This window comes from Nelumbo lutea, chromosome 5, assembly GCF_056320005.1.
Source record: "Nelumbo lutea isolate HS-2025 chromosome 5, American lotus-T2T, whole genome shotgun sequence".
NCBI lineage: Eukaryota > Viridiplantae > Streptophyta > Magnoliopsida > Proteales > Nelumbonaceae > Nelumbo > Nelumbo lutea.
Genome location: NC_142688.1, coordinates 30407674 through 30421579, shown reverse-complemented (window position 1 = coordinate 30421579; position 13906 = coordinate 30407674). Strand labels below are relative to the sequence as shown.

Here is a 13906-nt window from a genome sequence, read left to right as displayed (position 1 = left end):
TTTTTCTGATTTACAATGCAAAACAATCAAAACGGCAAGCAAGCCCATGGGCTGCCTTGTTCCATAAACGAGATATTTAAAACCCTTTATGTTGAGTTCACAAAGAAAAGGGATAAAATATAGAATGCAATTCTCAAAGGACTGTTCAACCTAAGAGCTTAATCTGTTACGCAAGGTCCCGAAATAGGTTTTATTCTTTAACATGCCTCTCCAAACAAAAGCCCTATTAGGCTTAAAGTGTAGATAAGTGCAGCTCATCCATACATTGTGCTGAAACTTAATTAATTAACAATCTATAGATTATGATAAATTTTAGGGTAAATTGCTAAAACCTCCCTAAATTTTCTGGTTGTTGCTGAAACCTCCCTTGAAGTTTGATAATTGTAATCGCCTCCCCTTAACTTTCTAACATAGTTGCAAGTAGACCCCCTTTGATAGAATTTTCTTAAAAAAGCCATTAACAAAATGCCAATGCAATTACTTTTAACAAAAATGTTTATTTTCCAAATCTTCTCTTCATATAAATCACTACCCCAAACCCTCCCAATCTCTTTTTTGAAATTGATTTATCTTCCAAACTTGCCCTTCATATCAATCACTCCAAGGTAAAGCTACTACTTTAAATCTCTTTGTTTTTGTCATTCATAAAGTTTGTATATTTTCACCATAAAAACCAGTCTCAATAGTAATTGCATGGGTATCTTGGACATTTTATGCCTTTTTATTTTAAAAAGATTCTACCAAAGGAGATCTATTTGCAATTGTATTAAAAAGTTCAGGGGAGGTGATTGCAATTACTAAACTTCAAAGGAGATTTCAGCAAGGGTTTATTTATTATACAGACTTTGGATGGAATAGCTAGATTTTAATTATGTTTTTGCCCTCAAAATTTATTTTGATCCAAACAAAATTTAAACCCCAAACCTAAGGGCCTATTTGGTAGAGTTGAAGTTTTGGTTGAATTGCTTTGAGACGAGCCAATTATTTTGTCTTTCCGGATTCTTTTGCCAAACATTGTTTATAGTCAATATTGTCAGCCAAAATCGAGAATCATGGCCTTACATGTGTTTCGGTGGCCTCATAAGAGATCATTTCATTTGATTCAAGGTATGGTCATGGGTAAGAGTAAATTCGAGGGAGTGATGTAGCAAATGAACCTATATAATAAAGTTCAATTTCAACTCGAAACTCGATTTAGACCGTTTTGAATCAAGCTTTTCACGAACGTAGTTCTCGTGGTCATAACAATGAATCAAACGCTTTGAGATGGTTGGTCTGGTCCACCTTGGGCTAAGTATCTGGTCACGGTATCTCTATATATGCATGCTTAATAGTATATATATTATATATTAGTATAAAGCGTAAAGGACGATCTTTGTCGAAAGATAGGGATTGCTTTGGACAGCCAGCAGGGCTTTCCATACGTGTCATGCAGGGAGAGCCCTGTTGACATCCCTGCAGGCTGCTGAATTTGGACTGCTACATGGCAAAACTATATTACAGAGTAGTATGATGGAAGTTGATGTCGTTTTCCTGTTTGGACCATTATATTCTATTCAATGATCCTGTCAAATTGAACTTTTGGGTTTGGGTCCTATTCAACCCAACCATCCATCCATCTCTGGTCCAGCTTTCGGATCATTGATTCAACCAACAACTATCCTTAACCCCTTTGGTGTGTCCTTCTGACTGTGTTTTATTAGTTTCTTCACTTCACTGGTGGAAAGTTGGAGAAGTGCTGGTTGAAACCCTTCTATAACCAAGAAAAATCTGGGTTTCTTGCCAGATTCTTCCACAGCTCCACAGAATGTGTTAACTTTGTTTGGTCAGAAAACCACGGTAGCCAACTGATGATAAGGGTGTGCCACTTAAGTAGGTAGAAGAAAAGCTAGAAGCTACAAGAATTTTCCATGTTACATTTGGTATAGGTGGGTCAAGACTCAAAACCATCACACAAATTACATGGAAAATACCAAGAAATGAGGTTGTGTGTGTGTGTGGAGGGGGTGGGGAGGGGAGGGAATGTGGAAATTGGACTACTTGGTGTGTTTAGTAAATTTTTGGTGCCATGACTAATTAATTGATTGGATTTTCAAATAGTTGATTGGTCCATTCATATAATTAAATGTTCAATAATCACATGGATATCTTGGAACCCAGATGCCGTGAAGCTTTGAAAAGGTATTCTGTAGGCTTCCAGGGTCCATCACAGAAAACTCTGCCAACCCCACCTGTTCCACAGCTCAAATCAACCGTTCCAAGTCATCATAGGAGACCCATATACATTTCTTCAAGGAAACTCTTTCACAAGAGTCTGAACTCTCAACCACTCTTGTGCTATATATATACAAACACATAGCATGAGAACTCATCAGCTCACGTCCAAGTGATTCATTAATTTCTAGCTCTCAACTCTCAACTCTCCCTTCTGTAATTTGCATACAAAGCTAGCTAAAGGGAAAGATGTATTATCATCAGATTCAACTATCACCTTGCATTTCCGTCCGTCCATCCTTGATGCTTAAGCCAAGGATGGTCCAGACCAGGTAAGTGGATGCTGCTTTTGAGCTCCGGTAGTTTCATAAATTATGCATACATCACTGATCACTGATCAATAGCAGACAGCAGCTCTTTATTGATTAATTGATGGATGATGATTTCATTGTAGTGGGGAGGTCGTCAAGACGGAGAGGAGAAGAGTTGGTATGTGCATGGCAAAGCATTCTTCAACCTTCACCCACCAGAAATTGAACATTGAGTGATCTCTTGAGTTGGTTTTTCATTTATTTTCTTAGGGATCTCTCGTCTTTTTAAAGAAATGATGAACAGTGCAATGCAATTGCAGATCATTGCACAAGGGTCCCTCGTAACGTAAATTTGGAGAAGCTCAGAAATGGGTATCTGTTTCCTGAGGTCTGTGACTAGATTCAAGCTTTTTTTTTTTTTTTACTCCCATATTTCTCTGTTGGATTGAAGAATCCAAGCTTTTTATTGGTTTGATCTTATTATTTCTCTTCATCTATGCTGTTTGTGTTTATTTTTAATTAACTTCTGGAATTTGAAGCTTTCTTCTGTAGCTATGTGCCCTGATGCAGGTTCTAGGGATAAGAGAAATCTGAGGTGCAATCAACAAGCCAATCTACTTACTAGGAAATTTCTTCAAATCAAGCCTGAAATCAATTTTGTGTCTCACCAACCGTGGAAAAAAAAAATGAACCCCATGCCTAGCTTAGTTAAAACTTAAAAAGATTTTAATAATTCCAGTCAGTTTGACTTCATTTGGACTAGCTAGGCTCATCATTTTGTTAACAAATCAGCATATAAATTATAAAATCAAACTTTGCACATTTTATTTTTACAAATAATCAGTGATGCAAAAAAATCTTTTTTTCAGTAAATTGTCTAATATGCCAATAATATAAATATTCAACAATATTGGGATAAAAATATATCTGGGTTCTCTTATGTATCATAAGTATAATTGTGCGTCTACACCCCTTTAGAAAGAAAACCTGTTTTTTTGTAGTGTACCTTTAGGATTTATCATGAACTATAAGGTCCAGAGTCTTGTATTTTTGAAAACTTGGCCAGAAAATGGGTTTTGAACTAGTTCAATGGACGCACAGATTAATAAGAATGGAGCTGCAACAAGAAGATAGGAATATTGATTAAAAAACAGCCAAGAGGTATCCTAAGAATATTGCAGCATTAATGAAGATGGATTCTCTTTCATTTCTTTCAGTCAATCCCAAACCAGAAGTTTTGTGTTTGTCTATGAAACTTTGTTGACTGGAATGAAGAGTAAGTCATATAATATAAAGCACCATGAAGCATTTAACTTTTGCATCCTGATTTCTCAAGTACAACTTTGGCCATCCAATTTAATAATTAGGGTTTCTCTTCAATATTTTGGCTTTTAAGTGGTGCATTAGATACTATCTAAAATTTTTATTCTAATAATTAATTATTCTCATATATTTATTCTAAAATTTTCTTTAGTAATTAAATAACACATTAAGTGTCATTTTCATAATATTTTTCCATCTCTAATGAACATTTTTAGATTCTGGAACTCCAGTATTTTTCTTAACTTTTTTATAGTGGAAAAGTTTTCAATAAATGTTATAGAGCACTTAATGTATGTATGTATGTATGTATATGTATGTATGTATGTATGTATAGTGTATTTCTACTTGCAATTATTTTACTGGGCACTATTTTCAATTTAAAAGATATTAATACCACTATTTCCAATTAAAATAACAAAGCCACTTTAGCCATAAAAGGATCATAAAAGCAATATTCTTTTAGATTTAAAGTTAAAAACAACCAATAAATAATTACTCTTTTTATGGGTGAGAAAGAAAATAAGATAAAATAGAGTGAGTTTTAAAAAACATTAGGTCCAAAATTATTATGCAAAAAATGTAAAATTCGAAATAAGTTAATGTTTTTCTACTTTTATAAGCCATATGCCTATAGATGTACATAATTGAAAAAGGATGAAGAAGTCATTGATTACTAGTTTTTCATTGCATAAGTATCTTGGTAAAAGAAGGGAATGGTAGTCTGAAGAAAAAAAGGCAACAAACATAAATTAAGGGTGACTTTGTCAATGCATGATGGTTTCATTTTAGTAGTTTTAAAGTTTTAAGATATAAAGCATTGTGCATATTTAGTCATAATCTCTCCTTAGCCTTGTGGTAGTTAAGATTAAAAGAGGAGAAAATTGACATATAGGATAGGGCGAGTCAACCTAGAAACTGACACACAAGCTTTGAATTTGTATCTTGAGCCCCGATTCAGTTCTGGATCTATGAGAAAAAAATAGAATGAGATAATTTGGTAACATGCATAAAAGATCATCTATATCATTTGTTAGAAAGAGTGATCTATCACACATTGAAGAAGTTAAAAAACTAGGGGGCAGACTAAAAAGGGCTTGCCTGGAAATAATAAGAAATGATTTAAGCATGCCCATAATGGATATGTCACTGAATAGAACGGAATGGTGAAATTGGATTCATGCGGCCAAGCCCATATAATTTGGAGAAGGCATAGATGATGATGATGATGATGATGATTATAAGATGTCTAAATTATAAATTTATAGGGTATGCATATGATATTTTGAGAAGAGGGCAACAGAATTACTAAATGTATTGTCAAATTACCAGGTTAAAAGCTTCTTAGTTATAATCTCGGGCCTAGTACCCATAGGGCCGGAACCATGACTAAACTTTTTATTATGGATAAGCGACTGGGTCTACCCTGATCCGGCCCAGACCTGATCAATTGACAGCCCTAATACATAAGGGGCGAGGTTAAGAAAGAGACACTGAATGGTAGTTAGAATGTCTAAAAGGATTTGTTTCCCAAAGGTTCATCAAGACTAGAACTGGCGTTTATTACCCTGTCTGATTTTGTCCGGTGGCCTTTGGGCCTTTGGCCCCATCTTGCTTGGCAGTAGTCTTTCAGGGATGACCTTAGCCTTAAACATATCAGTCGAAAATTCCAAGCCAATTTCGGGGCGTCAGATCTCAATTTCTTGCTCCAGTTCGGTCAGCCTACATTAAACACTTCTTTACAAACTTTAGAGTTTAGGGCATGAGATATTGATTGTTAAGGTTTTGGGGTCAATCAATGCATTAATATAGGCCCAGTTGACCACTCAGTCTTTAATGGTGGCGTAGCACTAAACCCACATTGGCCCATTGCTATATTATGATCAGTTCGGTCCAAGTCTAGCCCAGTTTGTGCATGGCTACATGCTAGCTCCCAGAAATGAGTTTTCATCTTTCCTCTCAAATTCCTCATCACCTGTTTGAACTTTGAAACCATCTAAATAGATCTTTCTTACTAATTCTCTTTGTATGAAATTGAAAACAGATTGGTATGCGTGAAAATGAACACCTTCAGAAATATCCTTATGCAAAGTTGATAAGCCTTGGAATTGGTGATACCACTGAGCCGATACCCGATATCATCACATCCAACATGGTTGAGGTAAGAAACTAAGAACCATGCTTTGGCTCCCTTTTTCTCTTCAGCCAACTAAGTGCTAATATGCTTATTTATTTATTTTTTTTTATTTAAAGAAGACCCTAGTGGAAAACTAAGCCAAAGAGATGGACTCATGGACCACTCCATTGGCTGAGTTGGAGTTACATAGACAAGTATACAAGACAAAAGACTTGAGTTCAGACGGCACTGGTGGAGTTCACAGGCTGACTCCATGGAAATTCCTTTAAGAGAGAATCCAAAACCTTATTAATTTTAATCATTTGCTGCCCATCAGTTTCTATTATAATATAATGGCATTAGAAACTAGTTAAATTGGTTATTGGCGTGGGATCATTATAAGGTCTAGTCGTCGCAAATAACTATTTATTAGGTGACATTTCTCTTTGTTTTTTCCCAGTATAAAATATATTGAATTAAGTTAATTATTGTACTATAACTAAGCATAAAATCCATCAAATTGAAAACTTCATAATTTAATAAAACCCATCAAAACAGTGGAATTTGGGCACCTCGTTTTCATTGGTCCCAAACCAATTTGGAATCTCTTTTAGCCAACCCCATTTAGGGCTTCACTTTATTTACTATTTTTCTTTTGTTTTGTTTATTTATGTGTGTGTGGGTGGGGGGGATGGGGAGTCTTGCTAATTAAATTTAATAGAGTATTTCAATAAAGCTTGTTGAGTTGGATTGACTCGAGTTCAGACAACAAAAGTGGGGTTACAGGCTGACTTCATGGCAATTCCTTTGAGAGTGAATTCCAAACCTTGTCAATTATCAGCATTTACTACCCATCAGTTTCTATTATAATGTAATGGCATTAGAAACTTGTTAAATCGGTTATTGGCTTGGGATCATTATTTTATAAGGCCTAGTGGTTGCCAATAATTGTTTATAACGATTCCTAAACCTCCACATTTTGTATAACTAGGGTGGGATTAGGAGACATTTCTCTTTTTTTTTTATACTGAATTAAGTTAATTATTATACTATAACTAAACATACAGTCTCACAAATTAAAAACTTCAGAATTTAATGAAAGAAAACCAAACAATGGAATTTGGGCACCTCATTTTCACTGGCCCCAAAATAATTTGAAATCTCATAAAAATATGATGAAATTAAAACCTATGGACACAATCATCTTGTGATGATTTTAATAGTATAATATAAGAAGTAGAATGGTGGGACAGATTTCGTTTAGCCAACCCCATTTAAGGCTTGATTTTGTTCACTTCTTTTTCTTTTGTTTTGTTTATTTATTTCTTTGCGGGGTGGGGGAAGGAGTCTGCTAATTAAATTGAATGTTGAGTTGGATTGACCACTATTAATTTTCTAATATATCTATATTATTCTTTATTTTTTTAATCAAATACTAAGTATTATCTATTTATGAATAACAACAGATACCAAAAAAAAAAAGTATCAATTTGTTAGTGAACCCAATTCAAGGAAACCTTATCCTAACCATACGGCTGTAAGGCTGTGTTTGGTTGCAGTGCAAATTTATTTGCACTAGTATAAATATATAGGAGTGCAAATGTAAAAAATGTAAATTCTTGTTTAATTTTGTTTGCATTTTGTTTTATTCTGCTTTATATCTTAATTTACTTCATTTGTAATACAATCAAACAAAATAACCTCAAAACTTTCATATACTCTCTAACCAATTAAACTATGCTAAGGTTTTGCGTACAAATTTATTTGCATTGCAATCAAATTCAGCCAAAACTTGGGCTTGAAATTTTCATTTTTTAAAGAGAGGAAGAAAATAGGAAAAAAGCACGCTAGAAGGAGGGCTTGAACCTCCGACCTTGTGGTTAACAGCCACACGCTCTAACCAACTGAGCTATTCCAGCACTGCCATAATTTTGTATCAGTACAAATTTATTTGTATTGTTACCAAACACAGCTAAAGTTCGCTTCGAAACTTTCATATACTCTCTAACCAATTAAACTATGATAAGGTTTTGCGTCAGTACAAATTTATTTGCATTGCAATCAAATACAGTCAAAACTTCGGCTTGAAATTTTCATTTTTTAAAGAGAGGAAGAAAATAGGAAAAAAGCACGCTAGAAGGAGGGCTTGAACCTCCGACCTTGTGGTTAACAGCCACACGCTCTAACCAACTGAGCTATTCCAGCACTGTCATATTCCAGCACTGTCATAATTTTGTATCAGTACAAATTTATTTGCATTGCTTTCAAACACAGCTAAAGTTTGCCTCGAAACTTTCATATACTCTCTAACCAATTAAACTATGATAAGGTTTTGCGTCAGTACAAATTTATTTGCATTGCAATCAAATACAGTCAAAACTTCGGCTTGAAATTTTCATTTTTTAAAGAGAGGAAGAAAATAGGAAAAAAGCACGCTAGAAGGAGGGCTTGAACCTCCGACCTTATGATTAACAGTCACACACTCTAACGAACTGAGCTACTCCAATACTGTTAAAATTTTGCATCAGTACAAATTTATTTGCATTGCCATTAAATACAACCAAAACTTCGGCTTGAAACTTTCATTTTTTAAAGAGAGGAAAAAAACATAGAATAAAAATACGCTAAAAGAAAGGCTTGAACACCTCCGACCTTGTGGTTAACAGCTACACGCTCTAACCAATTGAACTATTCCAGCTATTTGTTCTATTTAGCAACCATACATCTACTATTCAAAACTTCAATGGTAGAAAACAAAGCACTCCTAACAGTACCCTATTTGAGATAGGATTCGCTGAACGCCATACCTGTTCAGAAGGCTATGGGACCAATTATAATTCCCCACAGTAGTCTTTTAACACATTGGACTCACAATCATTCAACCTTTAACTATGAGTCACATGTATATCAGTAGAGTGGTGTGTAATCATTGATTCTACAAACTGCTACACAGCGGATATGTTCAGCCAAACAATCCCAATTAGGTGATTAGAAACCATTGCCAGTCTCGTTGTCTTGGTTGTAGTTCACTGATTAGTAATTAAGCTGTTTTGCAGCAAGCACAAGCTTTATCAACTGTTAAGGGTTACAAAGGGTATGGAGCTGAGCAAGGTAACAAGGTAATGCTATTGTGCTTGGACTGGTTTCTCCCTTTCTCCCTAGCTCTTTTATGTTTTGTCAGATTGTTCTATTGTCTCATACTAAATTACTTGCTTAACCATGCTTATTAACTGATCATAGATGGTATTATTGTGATGCTTATAGAATCCCTTCCCATTGAGGCTGTCAATGGGTTGGGTCAATCCAGGATCAAACCAATAAGAAAACACCAAAACCCTATTGAGCTTCTAAGTGATAGATGTATATATGATCTACTAAGGGAGGAATTGATAATGTATTCCATGGGTAGTGTCTGGTGTGGGTTTATTGAGGAAAAGCCTCCTTCGTGGAAGGAGTCAAAGTTTTTTCCCTTGACTTGCTAAAGTTGAAAATTCAATGTTACCTTAAACAAATGGCTAAGTTTAGGAGTGTTTATTTGAAAAATAAATGCTTAATTTTATTAAGTGCTCATGAGTGTTTGGTGAAAAAATTACTTATTTTAAACAGAAGTTATTAGTTATTGAATAAGCATATAGTTGGGTTTATTTCCCAAATGTAAATAGGCGCCTTATTGGTGTGGCCCTGGCCCAAATTTAACCATGAAAATCAGTGTTTTCAAAATTGGAAACCATCAAACTGTCGATCTGGACAACACTTTTTGGCCTTTTTTATTTTTATATATATATTTTTTTGTCGAAACAGACTGTCCGTTCGGACCAGACGGTCGAACCATTCAACCTGGGAACCAGAGCCCAGAACGGTTTCCTATCCTGTCCGGTTTTAAAAACTTTGATGACAACAGCCAATTGCAACCACTGACCAGTGCATTAGGCTCAGTCTAGGGGGACATACAAAATACATAATATTGCACTCTACATATTTGTATTTGCACTCCTTCCTTATGTACAAAAATAGTACTTAAAATAAGGTTAACTATGCAAAATGCATAAGCTTCTAGAATTAATGCCAATAAGAAGCCTAATATATAACTAGCGCTTTGAATTCATTTTCCAGTTTTTCGTTATAATTTTGCATATATTTTAATTCTTTCTTGGGGTGGGTTTTATACAAGGATTGCTAACTTTCTTTCTCCATTGTACTACAGTCATTAAGGAAGGCAATTGCAGATGTGATTTACAGAGGTCTAAAGGTGAAGGACACAGAAGTTTTCGTATCAGATGGTGCACAGTGCGACATTTCCCGCCTTCAGGTCCGGTGCTTGAGAATTTGGTGAACTGAACTTTGTTCTTTTTATTTGCATTTGGGCTTGAGAAACATTTTGGTCTTATCCTGGAATTAGCTTCTAAAATTAAGCTGTACTTATTATATGATGAATGTCATCGCGTCCTGATTCACCAAACATCCTGATTTCTCTGCTTCCATCGCAGCTGCTTCTGGGTTCCAATGTGAAAATGGCCGTCCAAGACCCTTCATTTCCGGTAATCCAACTCTTCTTGCTTATAACATCATGCATTACTGTTTTTCCTTTGCCTTCTTTTTTCTGTATTATGAATTAATGGACACAGTAACAGGTTACCACCCAATCCTCTCTCTCTCTCTCTCATGGATTTCTTGATGCAGGCATATATAGATTCGGGTGTTATAATTGGTCAAGCTGGAGAGCTTCAGGAGGAAACAGGGAAATACTGGAACATCGAGTACATGAAATGTGGGCCTCAGAACAATTTCTTTCCAGACTTGTCGACCACGGCAAGGACTGACATCATTTTCTTCTGCTCCCCAAATAACCCAACTGGTTATGCTACATCGAGAAAGCAGCTAGAGCAACTAGTGGAGTTCGCAAGAAAAAATGGATCAATCATCATATACGACTCTGCGTATGCCGCTTATATCTCAGATGATAGCCCAAGGTCTATCTTCGAAATTCCTGGGGCAAGAGAGGTACGACTGTGACTGTAACACAGCTTGTCACCCAAAGTCTCAGCCATGGAGAATTGAACCTGTCAAAGTTTTCTTTTGCCTCTCTAACAAAGCTTTGGTTGCCGTTTAGGTCGCAATTGAGGTCTCTTCCTTCTCCAAATTTGCTGGGTTCACCGGCGTCCGTCTCGGCTGGACAGTGGTTCCCGAGGAGCTGTGCTTTGCTAACGGCTTTCCTGTCATAAAAGATTTCAACCGCATTGTCTGCACCTGCTTCAATGGCGCATCCAGCATTGCTCAGGCAGGGGGCCTGGCTTGCTTATCCCCTGAAGGTTCCATGGTGAGTCTCTCTAGATTCTCAGCTCATGGCTTCATATATGCTACATGGGCGTAGTTTATCTTGCTGAGAGCTTTCTGCCTGCAAAACTGTTTCAGGCTGTACGTGGCGTAATTGATTACTACAAGGAGAATGCAAGAATAATTCTGGACACATTTGCATCGCTGGGTTTGAAGGCATATGGTGGAAAAAATGCTCCTTACGTTTGGGTGCATTTCCCAGGTTCAAGCTCTTGGGATGTATTTGATGAGATTCTTGAGAAGACACACATCAGTACAATTCCTGGGAGGGGATTCGGCCCTGGTGGGGAAGAGTATCTCAGAGTTAGTGCATTTGGCCACAGAGAAAGCATCCTCGAAGCTTCAATGAGGCTGAAAAATCTGTTTAGATAAAACCCATTTCACATCTTCGTTCTTGGGTCAATCAAAATGCTGGTATTAACCATTCAGGTTAATTTTAGTCTGGAATTCTGTCTACTTTCTTGTCGTTTCGTGTCATGTGAGTAGTAACTGTAACAAATAATGATCTCAAAGACTGGGAATAAAGTTACTGAGAATCCCATGATTTCGGAATGAGAAGTCTCTTTCAGTGATCTTGTTGTGGTGGTGGCACATGAAGAGGGTTTCAGGATTTCCTTCAAAGAGACGTTAAAGTAAATTTTGATCATCAAGTTTATAGGATTTAATTTAAGAGATAAATGGACTGCAATCCACCTTAGAAATTTGAAATCGCAGCCCTTACTAGTCACTAATAACCCCCTATAAAACGCATCATGTTTGTGAATTTGGTATCAATCCACGGACAGTATTCAGTCCACCCCTAGCGTGGAGCTAAGATTTTTAGGTGTAGAGGCTATGTGGATTAGGCTAGTCCACATTTATAGTGGTATTCTGTAGGTGTGGGATCCACACCACACTTTATGATTCCATATGTCTTATATATTTAATATGAAGTAATCTACACAGGCCATGATCACAATTGTCTAATTTGTATATTTTATATAATAAATAAATTGAAAAAAGGTTTTGACAATTGAATATTAACTAAAAATATTAATTTCAACAAAATAGTAATAAAATTTTTAAAAATAAAAAATAGTATTTTATTGATAAAAGTATTAAAAATAATATTTAAACAAGCAAAATAACAAATTATTACAAGACAAACATAGCACCAAACTGTTTATACAAACTAACAAACTTGTTTCTAACAAATCTAATGACATACCAGTGGTAGAGAGATTCGGCGGAGGAGAGCTTCAGCGGAGCACAACAACAGAGATCTTTGGTAGTGGAGACCTTCAACGGTAAAATGATGTATAGGGTTTGGAGGATGTTGTGAGGCAGGGTAACAAAAATGAATCGTGGACCAATCCCATCCACGAGAAAGATAATTTGGGGTGTAGACAGGGCTGGTCTATGATATAGTGTCGGCTAGTCCCACCCATGACCAATCGAATGGGGAATTCATCCTGTGGCGTGGACCGAAACAGTCCATCCATGAGATGAACACATTACCGAACGCCACCTTAATTAGCAGTTCCGCAATGAAGATGTTGTTGGATGGTTCAACCAGAAAAGTGGGTAGATATAAATCCTGATAATGAAAACCTATTCAAGGACTTCACCTAATAGCTTAAACTTTGAGGTTGAAGGGTTTTTTAAGATGGCATGTTTGACAATATGGTCGAGTGTTCGATCTTTTTCACCTCCATTATAATTAATTAAAGTTCAACAACATAAGATGAGTGGGTCTGTGCTTGTCCATGCTACAAACATGAATTCACCTGTGGGGGCATATTGGAAAATCAAAACCTATTCAAAGACCTCATTGCTTAAGCTTAACCTAACAGAACTTTATTTCGCTCCATCCTGGAAGTTTGTAGTTCCGCCTTTTCACGGTGGATGTTCAAGCCACCTCATTTAGCAATCAAAAAGTTTCAACAAAACAAAAGGCATGGCTGAACCATCCACCATGAAAAGGCGGAAGTACATCCAAGAGCAAATTTTTTTCAACCTAATAATTCCCATAATTCCATTCACGATATCCAAAGTATATAGCAAAATAAAAGAGTTATTTACTAAAACCTACCCTATAGTTTGCAACCCATTTAGTTTATTAACCTTCCATTGAGAACCTATTTGTATTGGCGTTTAGAAATGGCCACATGACCATCTAAACCAAGTTGAAAATGTTTAAGGGCATGGACCCATAATTGTTTATTTCAAAAATACCCTTAATACTTCATATCAAACTTTTAAAAATAAACAATATTTGATTTCCAGATCTACCAAACAATGTTTGGTTCAGGGGAATGAAGAAAATGAAAGAACAATGGCATCCAGGTTCTTCGTCTGTAACAACTTACCTTCTTTGAACAAAGAACAAAACTAACAGAATAAATTGATTGTTTGCATTTTATTAGGGGCAAGAATAGTATTTTAGTAATCGGTTGTGAATTATAGGGGTATTTTAGTAAAATACAAAGTATAAATAGTTATCTAAAGGGGTTTTTATAGTTTGTTCCACACTTAAGGTGGAGCTAAGATTTTTAAGGGTGGATTGAATCCTGCCTGTTGATTGATGTCAAATTCACAGGCAAAATGTGGTTTATAGAGGAGAGGCCACTAA

General features: G+C 36.0%; 1 protein-coding gene and 2 non-coding genes across 3 annotated transcripts; 1 reads left to right on the top strand and 2 right to left on the bottom strand.

Moving 5' to 3' along the window:
* Positions 1-2205: 2205 nt before the first annotated feature.
* LOC148851390 (aminotransferase ALD1, chloroplastic-like) lies at positions 2206-11847 on the top strand. Its single transcript, XM_088947033.1, has 10 exons — positions 2206-2546; positions 2669-2703; positions 2846-2913; positions 5890-6006; positions 9018-9080; positions 10166-10270; positions 10449-10499; positions 10642-10962; positions 11072-11278; positions 11374-11847. The coding sequence occupies exons 1-10, from the start codon at positions 2464-2466 to the stop codon at positions 11665-11667; spliced, it is 1344 nt and encodes a 447-aa protein (XP_088803159.1). The 5' UTR covers positions 2206-2463; the 3' UTR covers positions 11668-11847.
* On the bottom strand, positions 7807-7880 carry TRNAN-GUU (transfer RNA asparagine (anticodon GUU)). The gene has a single exon. It is a non-coding gene; the product is annotated as a tRNA-Asn (tRNA).
* Positions 8093-8166, bottom strand: TRNAN-GUU (transfer RNA asparagine (anticodon GUU)). Its single transcript has one exon. It is a non-coding gene; the product is annotated as a tRNA-Asn (tRNA).
* Positions 11848-13906: the final 2059 nt, after the last annotated feature.